This window comes from Cavia porcellus, unplaced genomic scaffold, assembly GCF_034190915.1.
Source record: "Cavia porcellus strain 051 isolate PalLab524CR breed Dunkin Hartley unplaced genomic scaffold, mCavPor4.1 scaffold_20, whole genome shotgun sequence".
Taxonomy (NCBI): domain Eukaryota; kingdom Metazoa; phylum Chordata; class Mammalia; order Rodentia; family Caviidae; genus Cavia; species Cavia porcellus.
In genome coordinates this window covers 67203541-67218273 of record NW_026947503.1, presented here as the reverse complement: position 1 = coordinate 67218273, position 14733 = coordinate 67203541, and the positions used below count along the sequence as shown (strand labels likewise).

The following is a 14733-nucleotide window of genomic DNA, read 5'->3' as shown; positions in this document are numbered from 1 at the left end:
AAAAAAGGCAGACAACAAATGTCCTATGGCCCCGGGGGAGGTTAGAAGTGTCACACAATGCCGTGGGGCTGTAAAGTGGGGCACAGTTTTGGAAAATGTTCAGCGTTTGTCAGCTGCTCAAAATGCTAATGGCAGAATTGTCACTTGATCACCAATTTTCATCCTGGGGTCGCATACACAGGAGAAATGCAGATGTGTCCACAGAAAAACCCACACATAAATACCCACAGCAGCATTTTCCAGAGTCACCGAAACAACAGCCACAAAGAAGTTCAAACAACCTGTATGCCCACTGCTAGTGAATGGACACATAAAAATCTTACTTTCATACAGTGATATATTGTTTAATAAGAAAATGGAACAAAAAACTATATATATCACCATGTGAATAACTCTTTAAAAACATCATGCTCAGTGTAATGTTGGAAAAGAGCACAGCATGTTTTCTGTAATTCATTTACTTAAATCATCTAGTTTACACAAATCCGTGCAAACAAACAGTTCATTGGTGATTGCTGGTGCTCAGGTAGGGAGACGAGGAGGTCACTGCTCTGGAAATTCTTTTTGGAGCGAGGAAAGTATTTTAAATTGTATTATGATGGTTGCACAACTTGTGACTACACTGAAACTGATAGAATTGTACCATTTCTTTTTGGTGCTGGGAATTGAACCCAGGACCTTGGACATCCTAAATACTCACTGCACCCCTGAGCCTTTTGCCCTGTCTCTGAGGTGAGTGAACTGTGTGTAACGCTAATTGCACCCCATCAGGGCTATCACCAGAGACAGAGCAGCAGCGGCACTGCGTTCCTGGGGGGAACAGGGATTAGCTGAAGACAAGCACAGGGGGCTCCAGCTGTTGGGGCCTGGGCCCGCTGAGCGTGCTTCTGGCCCAGTGCCTGCAGCCTCCCTAGCAAAGGGGCGAGAAGCAGTGGCTTCCAGGGGCAACCTGAAGGGGCCACTCCCTCTCAACTCTCTTTTTCTCTCTCTCTTCTCTCTCTCTCTTTGTCTCTCTCTCTGCAGATTCTCTTTACTATCACTTTCTGGCTCCTGCTGAGGCAGCACCTCACAGAGCAAAAAGCTCTTCGAGAAAAGGAAGCTCTTCTGGCAGAGGTCAAGATCGGGAGTCAGGAACATGAGGAAAAAGGTAAATGAATGGGAACAGTGTGCGACCTCATTTTGCCTTGTGCTCTGCAAAATGATAAGGAGACCACAATGCACCATCAAAGCTCTGCGCTTTGGCCTGGACAGAAGAGGGCCTTGGACTCTGGGCAGTAAGAGGCAGGGTTCCAGTGCAGCACCGTTAGACTTTGCAGGGCAAGTGGAAAAGAGAGGGCAGGTGACACATGTGCAAGGAGAAATAGCTAGCGCGGCTCTCCAAGGGGGCGCTTTAGGGAGCACTGGAATCAGGAGCTGACTGCAATCTTTTAACTCCTAAAAATCATGCACCACAAAGTAAACCAGACAGGCAGGGAGGGAGGGCAGTGGTTTGGGTGCTGTCTCCGCAGCTTTAGGCCTGCAACCCAGACTGATTGAGAAGGCTCCTGAGCGTTGTACACACAGCGAGACACAGGAGACTGGCATGTGCAGAACGGACTGAGGCCGTTGGGAGGTCCGGGAGGGAGCACTGCTCTGGAAAGGGCACTCTACACACTCCCCACACCAGACTGGTGCCTCCATCTGGAGCCGTCGGTCCAGGGACCCACTAGGCTGTCTAACAGGGTCTCTATGTAGGCCTAACCGTCAAGTTGCTTTTCATCAGCAAGTCTGCCATTAAGATTTCAATCTTGCCCATGACCTTGAACGTCAGCACAGTGATCTGATAATCCAGGCATTTTGGTAAAGAAAGGTTCGCAGAGATCAACAGCTGATCTGACGCCTCACTTAGCCTCTGCTCCCCCTGCTCGGGGTTGGCAGGCTGACGGAACAAAAGGAGCAAACATAGGTAGCAGCCTCGGTAACACGGAGTGAGTCCGTGTACCAGCATATGTTAAAGCAAGAGGAAATGTTTTTCACTGTCACACCTAAGATTGCTCCCGACTTAGGTAAATCGTAGTTATTCTTTGGGTTTAATGCCACTCATTGGGTTGGATTGCTAGCACATGGCAGTCTGGGAAGGCTTGGATCATCTATGGCGGTGAGACCAATAGAATCTGAAATCAGCGTGGTCGTTTTGATTTGTGTTTTTGTCACCTATTTATTTTTCTAGATCCTGGGTCCCAGATGTTGAAAATGAAAAGAGGGTTATGAAGAGCTTAGTGTAAATTATTGCTGAATGTATCTCCTTTTACACCTCCTTTCAGGAGAGTTGTGAAAATTGTCTGTGAGTCAGTTGTGCATGTCATGTTATCTAGTAGAACAGCCTAAAATCAACCAAGTCTCACGCAGAGGCCTGGAAGAGACACCCTGTGTCACCTGATGTCCTGCGCAGTGCTGGTCAGGTGTCCTTCTGAGTGTAACAGCAGTGCTTTCTGTTTTGAAGATGAAGAACTTCAAGATGTGCAAGTGGAGGGGGAGCCCAGAGAGAAGAAGGAAGAAGAGGGAGCAAAAGAGGAGAAGCCAGAGAGAAGAAAGGAAGAGGAGGAGGCAGAGGAAGAGGAAGATGACCAGGACATCATGAAGGTGCTGGGCAACCTGGTGGTGGCCATGTTCATTAAGTACTGGATCTATGTGTGTGGCGGGATGTTCTTCTTCGTCAGCTTCGAGGGCAAGATTGTCATGTACAAGATCATCTACATGGTGCTCTTCCTGTTCTGCGTGGCCTTGTACCAGGTAGGAGACTCACAGCCACGCCCAAATTCCAATTGTGGCCTCTGGCCCAGGACCGCACACGGGCTTCCTTTCTGAAGAGTCCAGGCTGCCCCAGTCCAATAAAGGGAGCACAGAGAGTGACGTGAAGGTCAGATGTGGCACTCTGAGAATCCTGACGCCAGCAGTGCCAACCTGTTCCCCATCTTAAAAGTATAGACTCTTTAGAAATCAGGAAAAGGTTCATAACTTTTCCCACAATTCTTGATTGAAGAAAGGGGTATTAGGCCAGGGATTTCGCTCAGTGGCACAAGCACCTGCTTGGTAAGCGTGAGGTTGTGAGTTCAATCCCCGGTGCCAAAAAACAAAAGAAAGGGGTGTTTATAACCAGGTTACATCTTGGAACAGAGAGTATCTGGGTGATCTTACACAGGGGAGCATTCTTGGGGTGCCGGGAATGAGGAGACTCCTCACGCCTGTGCATGGACACAGATCTCTATGTGTGTCACACTGCGAGTGTTAGCACATCACTAGCTGAAGCATAGATGATCATGTTGAATTGAACTGTGCTCTCCAGAAGCACAGTTTTACCCAGCATGAGAAGAGAATCCAAGGAGAGAAACAGGAGTAACGATAAAGTATTCTTGGTCGGGAACCAGCAAAACAAAGCAGCAGAGTGCCCAGGTGGGGATAAAAGCACCTCAAGAGAAAAGAACGAACTTCTGAACCCTTTCACAAACACAGGCTGTGCGGCCTCCGCTGAGATGTGGCCCCTGGCGAAGGGCGATGTCTCTCTGTGGTTCACATTTTTACCCACACAGTGCCACGCTGGATTCCAGAGCTGATGCCGTTTTCCCTGAGCAGTGATAACCATGATGCAGTGCCCCTCCTCGGCTGCCTGCTGGGATGAGGGCTCACGTGTTTCCTGCTCGTTCCACCTGATGCCGTGCCGCAGCCTGGAGAACTGGGCTTCTAACTCACACTCACCCACCTGCATTAGGAGCAGAGTGTTTAAACATGAAGCATAAGATAGGCCTCATTTCTGACACTGCTGTTTTTCTGAGCTTCCCATAACCATCTTCCCCTCCTCTGTTTTGCAATGTCTGGCTCGCAGGTGCACTACGAGTGGTGGCGGAAGATCCTGAAATACTTCTGGATGTCAGTGGTCATCTACACAATGCTGGTGCTCATCTTTATCTACACGTATCAGTTTGAAAACTTCCCAGGCTTGTGGCAAAATATGACAGGGCTGAAGAAAGAAAAGTAAGCCTCTGTGGTGGGCGATGTGTGTGTGCGTGTGTGTGGCTCAGCGCCTATGGGGAGGTTTTAGTGACCTGTGATGTTGAGAGTGTCTGCTCCCTGCTTGCAGACTAGGTTCAGCTCTGGGGTCAGAGCAGGCTCCTGGCTCTCGGCTTGAGGTGGAAGGCAGAGCCTGTGGCTGCTGTGTGAGACCTCTAGGGTTGACAGCCCCAGGCGGAGTCTCCTGCTGGTGCTGACTGTGCATGGCACTGCAGTAGTGTTTCCTGTGTGTGCTGGGGACTGCCTTCCCTTCCAAATGTGCCTCTGTGAGCTTCTGGACTTAGTCCCAGAACTTGGCCAGAGCTGGTCTGGGTGAGCAGGTGGTGTGTCAAGGAGAAAAGTCTAGAAGGAAAGTATCACACTGGCTGCAGGGTTCACATAACAGCCATGTCACAGTGCTTTCCTGGGGCCAGAGCTGTGCCTGAGTCACGGCAAGGGGCCAAGGGACAGGGCAAGGCCTCGCACCCTGCCAGAGGAGACAGACACAGCCTCTTAGTGTACACATGAGTCCCTTGCCACTTGTGCCCAAAACTGTGGGGAGGAAACATCAGGCAGAAGTAGTGAGTAGCAGAGAACTGAACGGGGCAGTCTTGGTGGGCTGGCCAGAGGAGGCAGAGAAGAACCAGTTTTGCCCTGGGAAAGTGTGTGCAGTGGGGCCAGCTGTGGGACAACATCCAGGTGGAGAGGAGAGCAGAGGCAAAGGGCCTGACGTTGGGCACCTCTGGGCCCAGCACTGCAGACTGTGGACTACAGGCACCCTGTAGAGCAGGGTGGTCAGGCCCACTAGGCTCCCCAGCTGTGCGTGCTTGGAAAAGAGGGCTGGAAATATTGCCACCTCGAGAACACAGAGTGTGCAGAAATCTGAGACAGTGGAGCTTAAAGCCTGAGAACTAGGGGAGCCCTGGGGGACTGTGCAGCTGGAAAAGAGTCAAGTCCTGCCCCTCCCATGGCTCTGGGGGTTGTGGAAGGTGGCGGTGCATGGAGGAGCCTGCATCACAAGCAGGACATCGCGGGAGGACCGGCAACTGCACAGGGCTAGAGACACAGTCAAGGCAGGACTCAGGGCTGGGTGGGAATGCAAGGCAGAGGGTGCTGACCGAGGAGCCCAGTGAAGGGAGGGGACCGAAGCATTGCACTCCATGGCCTAAGGGAGGCTGGGCCCCTGCCGTCCTCTTCCAGGCTGGAGGACCTGGGCCTGAAGCAGTTCACCGTGGCGGAGCTGTTCACTCGCATCTTCATCCCCACCTCCTTCCTGCTGGTGTGCATCTTGCACCTGCACTACTTCCACGATCGCTTCCTGGAACTCACAGACCTCAAGTCCATCCCCAGCAAGGAAGACAGTGCCATCTATAGGTGAGTGTGAGGGATACTCCCCCGTCCCCCAGCCTGCAGGCACCTGCCCAGGGGCTGCTCAGGAGGAGGATCTAACCAGCGGTCAGCCTTGAGCTTTGTAGGAGTTTAGCCAGCTGTGCAGACTGAGGCACCTGGATGTAGCTGTGGGCTAGGCCTGCATCACAGGTTAGGACATTTACTATGGTTAGGACATTTTGGTCCTAACATTTTGGTTAGGACATTTACTATGTCCGCCTAACTTGGGGTCCATTCTCTATTACGCTGACGGCATGGCAAGGCCACGGGACAGCATAGCGAAGGACGTGTGTGAGCAATGGAAGGACGTTGTCCGCCCTCCCCTCGTGCCCATGGCGCTGGTTAAAGTGAGACAGTAAAGACAGTGTGTTCTCTTAGCAGCTGCCTGTTTTTTCTCTCCACCAACAAATGTCGACTGTTTACAGCACAGACTGGTACCACTTGTGAAGGCCGCGGTGCATCCTGCTGGGCCCTCAGTCAGGCCCATTGCAGGGAGATGGCAGCTGCTTTTCCTATGGGGGCCTGCAGTGGTCCTGGGAGACACGCGGAGCCCCTCAGGGAGCAGGGGACTGTGTGAAGATGAGCGCCAGGCCCCGGCGGAAATTCTCAGCACTCGCTGGACTTCAGGGGACTCGGGACACATTAATAGAAGACAAAAGTCAAATTTTCTCACAGTGATTTTAGCAAATACGTTGAGTTCCTATGCTCTGGTAGGCACTGGAGCCTTTGATAACTCTGAAAAACTTCATCTGATGGTGGAAAGTACTTCTGCGAGCTTTTCTCACACTCCACAGACGTCTTTCCCTTATATGTTTGGTTTAAATTTACTCTCCATTCTCATCCCGATTATCCACCTGCTGACTTCCAACCAGCATGTCAGTGACTGCCAGGTGACAGAACCCAGAGGGACCCCTGTGCTGGTTACCTGGGCCTTGAGTGGCCAGCTGCTCGGGTCCCCTGGACTTAATCCTGCTTCCTGCAGTGATGACCAGAGATAGAAAAAATAAAGCAGTGATGGAACAAATGGGACTTCCAATCCCAGCTGTTTGAGAAATCTCCAGACTGACGTGATGAAAGCATGGAGCCCTCGGAGCTGAACTTGCTAGCACAGGGGAAGTCACCCGCATTTTAAGGCTTACAGAGACAGTGCCTGCACGGGAGTCAGAGTTGTCAAGGCTTACAAAAGTGCCCTGAGCACGCCCCGCGAGGCCGGTTTCACAGGGAAGTTTGGAGGGTGGGGAGAGAGTTGAAGAATCAACTACCTGAAGAGTTTAAGCGTCTGGGATGGTTTGTTCTTCTAAGTCTGGAAAACTTAGGGAAGATAAGGAACTCACTCAAGAAGGGTATTTTGGGGTGAATGCAAGAGATTCATAGGGGAGTCCCCAGGCTTAGTTTTGGTCAGATGGTGTATAATTCCAGCTTTTAGCACCTCTTGCCTATGGCAGTGTGTTCTTATTGGCACTCACGCCACAGTGTTCTTGTCCCAGAGTAAATGACAGCGATTTTAATGCCTGCATTTAAAATTAAGGCAGTAACAAAAATAAATATTCCCGCCACTGGGCTTGCCCAGCACACCTGGCTGTCCACTCACCCGCTTCTTGCTCCATAGCCGGGAGCGGCTGCTCCGTTCTCATTAACTCTGTCTTGGGACTACTATTTCTGCTGATGTCTAACTAACTTTTCCTGCTTTCTCCTCCTGTGTGTGTGTGTGTGTGTGTGTGTGTGTGTGTGTGTATGTGTGTGTGTGTGCACATGCACTCACATATGTCCTGATAGGAAAAATAATTTTTTTTGTGAAGCAGAATTTATTGTATCTGGCCTTACCAAATGTATGAAGTTAGCTTTGAGGAAAGCTTTTATAATACCCACAAGAAGAAGCTATTGTGATTTCTAAGCAGCCAACCTCAGGTTACAAATCTACTGATAATAATATCTATTATAACGTACCGTTAGTAATAATTTATTTATTACATAATAAATAATTCATAATAATGTATAAGAGCTCTTTTCCAGCCCTTTAAATATCCATGTAATCTGTGTGCAATTCACGTCAGAAAATGGTGCTTTGCATGTAGAAACAAAACTACAAAAAAAGAAAGAAAAAGCAACAAAACTGCTTCTTTTCAAACTTCAGTTTTGAAGACCTTAAAGGAAAAACATTACTGTGGTTAGTTAGTAGATTTTTGTCCTTTTTTAAATTCTGGGAAAGAAGCAAACACTAACCCTTAGGTTGCATTTCTTTTGCTAGCATGCGTGTTGGAAGCATCGTCCTTCCTGAGGGAGTGAGGGCAGGGAGGACAGTGGGACGGAGGGTCACATGTGTGAGTGCCCGAGTGTGTGCAAGTCCTGCTGCGGCTGCACTTGGTGGCCCCGACTCTTCGAGGCAGGTCACCTGTGTGGACAGTGCGGTGGCTCGATGGCTCGCCTGGTGACGGAAGGCCCCAGGGACGCCTGCCTTGCTGTCTCTGTCTGATGGTATCCTCTGTCTCTCTCCTGTCTCCTGCCGCCTCCTGCGCAGCCATGCCAAGGTCAATGGTCGCGTGTATCTGATAATAAATAGGTGGGTACTTCCATGTTTCCTCTCCTGCCTTTGTCGACAACTATCTCCTGTTTGTTAAGCTCTCTACTGCTTTGTGAGCAAGAGTGTGTATCCCTGGGGGACACCAGTGTGGCAGTCACCAGGGCCTTCAGCTGGTGCTCAGAGCTGACTCCAAGGGAATTGGCTGGTGACACCCTGTGAGGTGGCCACTGTCCAGAGCCCATGACTGAGCCCAGCTCAACAGTGGCCTTCTCCACGTGTCCTCTCATGAGCACCATCAGCCTGCCTAAGTCACCACCTCACCTGCCTTCTGGGTCACTTTTGACCCCTCTGGCTGTGGCCCTGCTGTTCCCCTGCTTTTCTCTCTTGCGAAAGATAGAAGACCCTGTTCCCAATCTCATGACCTCTGGTTGGTACCTACCAGGTATCTTCTTATTGAAGTGATTTGTGAGGGACCTGATCACAAGGGACCTGACTGGGTTTGCTGATCTGTGAGGGATTTCTCAGGATATGCTGATCTGTGAGGCGTTTGTCAGTGTGTGTTGATCTGTGAGGGGTCCATCAGGATCAGACAGGATGTAATAATCTTTCAGGGATCTGACAGGGTGTGATGATCTGTGAGAGATCTGTCAGGATGTGCAGATTTGTGAGGGGTCTGTCAGTGTGTTGATCTGTGAGGGATCTGACAGGGTGTGCTGATTTGTTAGGGATCTGTCAGGATATGCTAATCTCTGAGAGATCTGTCAGGATGTGGTGATCTTTCCAGGATCTGTGAGGGTGTGGTGATCATTCAGAGATCTGACAGGGTGTGTTGATCTGTGAGGGATCTCTCAGGATGTGCCCATCTCTGAGAGATATGTCAGGGTGGGGTGATTTTCAGGGATCCGTGAGGATGTGCTGATCTGTGAAGGAGCTGTCAGGGTGGGGTGATTTTCAAGGATCTGACAGGGTGTGCTGATCTGTGAGGGATCTGTCAGGATGTGCTTATCTGTGAGTGGTTTGTCAGTGTGTGTTGATCTGTGAGGGGTCCGTCAGGATCCGTCAGGATGTGATAATCTTTCAGGGATCTGACAGGGTGTGATGATCTGTGAGGGATCTGTCGGGATGAGCTCATCTGTGAGGGACCTGTCAGTGTGTGCTGATCTGTGAGGGATGTCTCAGGATGTGCTGATCTCTGAGTGGTTTTTCAGTGTGTGCTGATCTGCGAGGGATCTGTCACGGTGTGCTGTTCTTTGAGGGATCTGTCAGGGTGTGCTGATCAGTGAGGGATCTGTCAGGGTAGGGTGATCTGTGAGGGGTCTCTCAGGGTGTGCTGATCTGTGAGGGATCTGTCAGGGTGTGATAATCTGTGAGGTGTCAGTCAGAGTGTGCTGATCTGTGAGGGATCTGTGATCTGCCACAGATCTGATAGTTGTGCTGATACAGGAACTGAAGTGTGTGGTCAGCATCTGTCTCCCCAGTTGTATCACTGAGTGGTGCATTGCAGAAGTATGTATCTAACCTGACTTTCATTAGGATGGATTTATCATGTAGGTCACTGAAGCCTAATATGTTGAAGTTCATCCTTTAAAAAAGGCTCCTTGCTTTGTTTTTTTGCTGTAACTAAATACTGTCTTAAGCACTTATGGAAACTGCCTTAATTTTCAAAACATTCCAGCAGTGAGGCTTATGTCCAGTTGATGGATCAGCAGACTGAGACTTAAAGACAGGTGGGGTAGTTTTGTAGGGCTACTTAGCCAGTAGCTCATCTGATTGGGACTGAACTCAAGTTTTTCTGATTCCAAAACCTATGCTTTCAGCATTCTGGATCACTTCTCAAAACTGTCATGAAAAGAATGAAAGAAAAATAAAAGGATTCACACAGGATGTATTTTTAAAATGTTCACGCTCAGCATACATTTAAAATATTTCATCTGTACATGTTTCAGGCACATAAATTTTCACAAATATGCAACATGAGATACAGAATGAGCTTCTAGGCTAATGGGTGCAGCCCGATCCATGTTTACTCTTTGATTGATTAATTGATTGATTGATTGATTGATTTTTGCATCCCTTCCAAGCCTGTGGCCTGCTCCAAAGACCATGCAAGAATCCCAAGCCCTCCTTCCCCATGGGTCCGGTCAATGGGCATGAGCAGCATTTAGCCTGCGCCTGGGCTAGCTCTGGTTCTGTGGGGTCCCAGGTCTGTTGCCGACACCTGTGGCTCACCCCAGGCTGTCCCTACCACCTTCTTTCCAGCCTTCCCTTGCTGAACTGTGTGCTGTGGCAGCTTGGGGACAGCACTGCCTAAGGACACTGCAGGGGCAGCGTCAGGTCAAGGGTTTCACCTCATCAGTAGTAGCAACAGCGACTCCCAGGTTTCCCTGCTGGGGTGAGGACCATGTGCACACTGACCAGGTCGCACCCTACATCTTCCCACTCGTGAAATGTGATCTGCTGACAGCCCAAAAGGACAGTGCCCTGTGTCCACTCTGGGCCCTGATCCCCGGCCCTCACACCCTGGAACCGCAGTGTGGCTCTGAGCACAGTTCCCCTGGCTCCAGAGTGAGAACCTGAGGCTCTGCTGCTGGTGCCCTACACTTGACTCCATACCGCAGCACAGGACAGCGTCCCGGAGTCCAAGGACCCATTGGTTCACCAGAGCAGCGGGCACATTCACATTTAAAATCTGAAAATTCAAAAGAGTTTAGATTTTATCTGTAAAGCCCACCCGTTCTAAAAAAATAACTAAGTTTCATAAAAGTGAAATAATTAATCCGGAGTCTACCGGTGGAACATTATTTATATCATTCTGCGTGGGTTTGTCATGGCCCCTTGGGTCATTCGTGTTCCTGGACACTCTCTAAGACACTCCTGAGTCCACAGTGTTCTCTGAAGTGTTCCTTTGAATGGGAATTTTAAAAATTTTTCTTCTGTTTTACAAAATGTAGGAAGCTAGCCATCATGGCACATATCCACCTCCCAGCTACTTGGAAGGTTGAGCCCAAGGACTTGGTGGCTCATCTGGGTGATAGAGTGAGGCCTGGTTTCAAAACAGAATTTAGGAGGAGCCACACCTGTCATCATCTGCTCTGAAATAAGCTGCAGTACCCAGGTGGCCAGGCGCTCAGTGGAAGCTGTCCTGTGGCACCACTTCACTCCAGGTTCCACATGTGCCCGGCAGCCATGTCTGCAGTGGACACTGGTTCCCCCAACCCCAGCAGGCTGTGTTGCAGACAGTTGGAGCCCTGAAGGCCTTTCGCCTGCATTGCACCCTCCCTGGGTGGAGACCTCGGGCTCCTTCGTTACACAGACGTGCCCTCCCAAGAATGACCTGACCCCTGCTGGACCTGTGTGTCACCCAGAGAGCATGAGGTCTCCTGCCTTGGGCCCGTCTCTCCTCGTCCTCACCCCTGCTGACCCATTCACTCTTGATCCCGTCGCCAGTCTGGGCTCTTGGCCCCAGCTCACTACGAGCCAGGAATGTGCCAGCCCAGGCCCACCACACTGCACCCTGATGCAATGATGTGTAGCATGATGTGTGATCTTGACCTTCCTCGTAACTCCTCTCTTCTCATCTCCTGTTTTTCCTTTCTATCCCAATTACTTTGAGCAGCATCAAGAAAAAATTACCAATCAACCAAAATGAGTAAGTCCCCCGCGAAGCCATGAAATGCTTGCCCGCCACGGTGCCATTTCATGCTTCTCCATCCTAAACTCTGACCATTTCTCCTCTGGGAAAAATGTCAAGTTTGGGTGTCCACAGCTCTCGTTCCCGAGGACTCCCTAGAGCCTCGGTGAGAGAAGCCAATCAGAGCTCAGTTCACAGTTTGTTTTTAGAAAGAACCTAAAACAAACGAACCAACCCAAAGCGGCCACTCCCTGACACCCCACGTCCTCATCACAGGGTGCTGTCCATGCACCGGTCTCTGCTTTGTCTCCTCCTTGGTCGCGCTGCTACTCTGGCCCCACGCCTGGCCCTGGGCCTCAGCTGCCCTCTGCCCACAGGTTGGCACACCCCGAAGGCAGCCTACCCGACCTGGCCATGATGCATCTGACCCCCAGCCTGGACAAGCCCGAGCCCAAGAAGCTGGCGGAGCCTGGGCAGGAGAAGCCAGAGGGACGGGGGAAAACAGAGAGAGCCCTGAAGGGCGAGTCAGAGACAGACAGCCAGGATGAGGATGAGGAGGAGTCGGAAGAGGAGGAGGACATGTCAGGTAACAATAAGCCAGGACGCACTCCACAAAGGTCTGTGTGACCCAAATGGTGGCACACAGCTTGGGCAGATCGAAGAGTTGCAGCTTTCTTTCTCTGGTCGCTTTAGTTGTTCCTGTCTCTCCAGGAATCTGGCTGGAATCTGGGGCCGGGCCTGGATTCCTGACCTGCTGATGGAGCTCCCACTGGGACTGCAGAGCCGGCCAGGTCCCCAGAGCTGACCATGCAGGAAGCTCAGACCAAGACCTGGCCGTGAGACGCAGGGACCTTTGGGAGCTTTGCAGTTAAGGTGCCGCTCTTGTCTCTCCTGATCTGCTGTCTTCCCAAACGCAGGGCTTATTTTTATTTTTACTGGTCCATGTGGGCAGTGGGCGCACACGTATAACACACCTCGATTCTCTCTGGTCTCCTCCCCTCTGCCTTCCTCCCTCTCTTGGCCTCTTCCCTTTTGTGAAAGCTCTGTCTCTGTTTCCTCACATGACTGAGGGGTACTGGGGCCACCTGCCCTGTACCTGAGCGCCCTGTGACTCCAGGGGCTGAGCAGCTGGGATGTAGTCCGCCCACCTGCAGTGGGTTCTAGAGTCTCTCCAGACCTTGTGCTCACTCTTCCCCCCTTGTGCCGAGCACACCGGGCTCACTGCAGCCTCTGGGCCTTTCTTTGGGCCACTCACTGGGTCCTGGCCGGTGCGCTGCTTTCACAAGTACTGAAACTTCCTTGGCTTCAGGCCTGAGCCCAGCAGCATTGGTGACAACCACACTGGCCAGGGGGAGGCAGTACCGGAGGAGAGAGGAGAGCTCAGTCATAAGCATGAATTAATCCAGTGACAGCAGACTTAGATACAAGCACCCACACTGCATTGTGATTAAGCCAGGATACCAAAGTCTCATTAGAAAAAACGGCTCATACCTTAAAAACCCCACAGGACAGAGCTTTCAGTGATAGAAGCCGCATACTGCGGCACACACCATAGGTCTGGCAGCCACTGAATAGGCGAATGGTACTGTCCCCACGTCTCCACAGAACAGCCTGAGTCCTGGGCCACCTTCCCCCAGGTCCGCCGATCTTATCCTCGGTGCCACCCCACAGCGCCACGTTCCCCCAGAAGTCACAGATACGCTGCAGCGAACACCGCGGAGACAACCTGTGCTCTCGGGTCTGCCCTGTTTTGCAGATTTGCGGAACAAGTGGCACCTGGTGATCGACCGGCTCACCGTGCTCTTCCTGAAGTTCCTGGAGTACTTCCACAAGCTGCAGGTGTTCATGTGGTGGCTCCTGGAACTGCACATCATCAAGGTTGTCTCCTCCTACATCATCTGGGTGTCCGTGAAAGAGGCGAGTGACCGGGCTCCTCCGCCACCACCCCGGGGCTTCCCCAAAGGCCAGCACAGCACGGGCGGCTGGGGAGGCTCAGGGCCCACACTGTGGTGGACAGAGGTGGGGCGAGGCGAGGGGGAGGCAGCGGCGCGCTCTGGATGGCTGGGTCACACTGCAGAGGCAGTCAGTGCTGGGGGGCTGCTTTTTTGCATCTTGGCTTTTTCCTTGGGGACAGCAGCATTTCCAGGGGTTACCAAAGTCTGATCAAGCCCTTGACTGACTCATGGGTTTATAGAGCCAAGACAAAAGTTCTTGCCATCTCTGTTACAGTGTGGGAGGTCCCCCACTCTGCACGAAGGGAGAGCCCCTTCACGTGCTGGCATTCATTCAGCAGAAGCTGCTTCATGGTCCTGACTTCCCAGGACTATTTTTGAATTGGTTCAACTCAGAATCTTTGCACCTCCCACAAGTGGTTGGGGAACTACTGGCTATAACCATTAGCCAGAAGTAACGGAGCGCAACCGCAGCACCGCAGACAGACGGTCCAGACATGCCCTGCGCATAAGTGCTCTGTACCGTGTGGTCTGGGCCAGAACTTGCTCCCAGCCCACAAGGGACAGAGCCTGGTCAGACCTGATGTTGGCCAGAACCCTGGCATCCATTCTGAGCTTATGAGTTGACCACCAGGGTCTATTGATGGACAGCAGTCGGGGAATTGTTCGACTTCCGACTTCCAGTCGATGGTCAGAACAGCACAAAGAAATAGAAAGGACGACAGCGGCATTTCTCCAGAAACGGCAAACACCGCTTCTGAGGTGACTTCTGACCCTGAGCATCTGGGCCTCCAGGCCCTGCAGGCCAGAAAGCCCATTTAAGTGTGGTGCCCTCCCACCGAGCTACATCTGCAGGCTTGTTTCCTGTGTGAGGCAGGGCCTCACTGAGTGCCCCAGGCAGGACTCAACCCGGGGTTCCTCCTGCCTCAGGCTCCCAAGTGCCTGGATCCAAAGGCATGCACCAGCACACCCCACTAGGAAAACCAGTGAGTGGGAGCAGTGGGTCTCAAATAAAAGAGGGCCTCAGTTGCAGAACATCCGTTCTTTGAAAGAAAGAAGAAAACAGGAAGGAAGTCGCGAGGGAGAGGAAGGAGAGGAGCCCGTTGCCCAGTGATAAAATGGCACAGGCCCGACGCCGAGCAGGCCTGGCTGCAGCAGGAGGCTCGGCTGTGGGGTTAAACACTTCTGCAGCTTCTCATTGGCTGCTTCTATCC

General features: G+C 51.6%; 1 protein-coding gene across 4 annotated transcripts in view; it reads left to right on the top strand.

The window, feature by feature from the left end:
- The window catches only part of Piezo2 (piezo type mechanosensitive ion channel component 2), a 286025-nt gene that overhangs the window by 204311 nt on the left and 66981 nt on the right, over positions 1-14733 (top strand). For 2 of the 4 annotated variants that reach the window (XM_063231989.1, XM_063231991.1), the window contains exons 14-20: positions 1024-1147; positions 2483-2772; positions 3863-4011; positions 5227-5400; positions 7934-7975; positions 11945-12153; positions 13324-13484. In XM_063231989.1, coding sequence (XP_063088059.1) covers positions 1024-1147; positions 2483-2772; positions 3863-4011; positions 5227-5400; positions 7934-7975; positions 11945-12153; positions 13324-13484 — 1149 coding nt within the window. The remainder of the gene's footprint in view (positions 1-1023; positions 1148-2482; positions 2773-3862; positions 4012-5226; positions 5401-7933; positions 7976-11944; positions 12154-13323; positions 13485-14733) is intronic. The other 2 variants (XM_023562692.2, XM_063231990.1) reach the window with 1 other exon arrangement.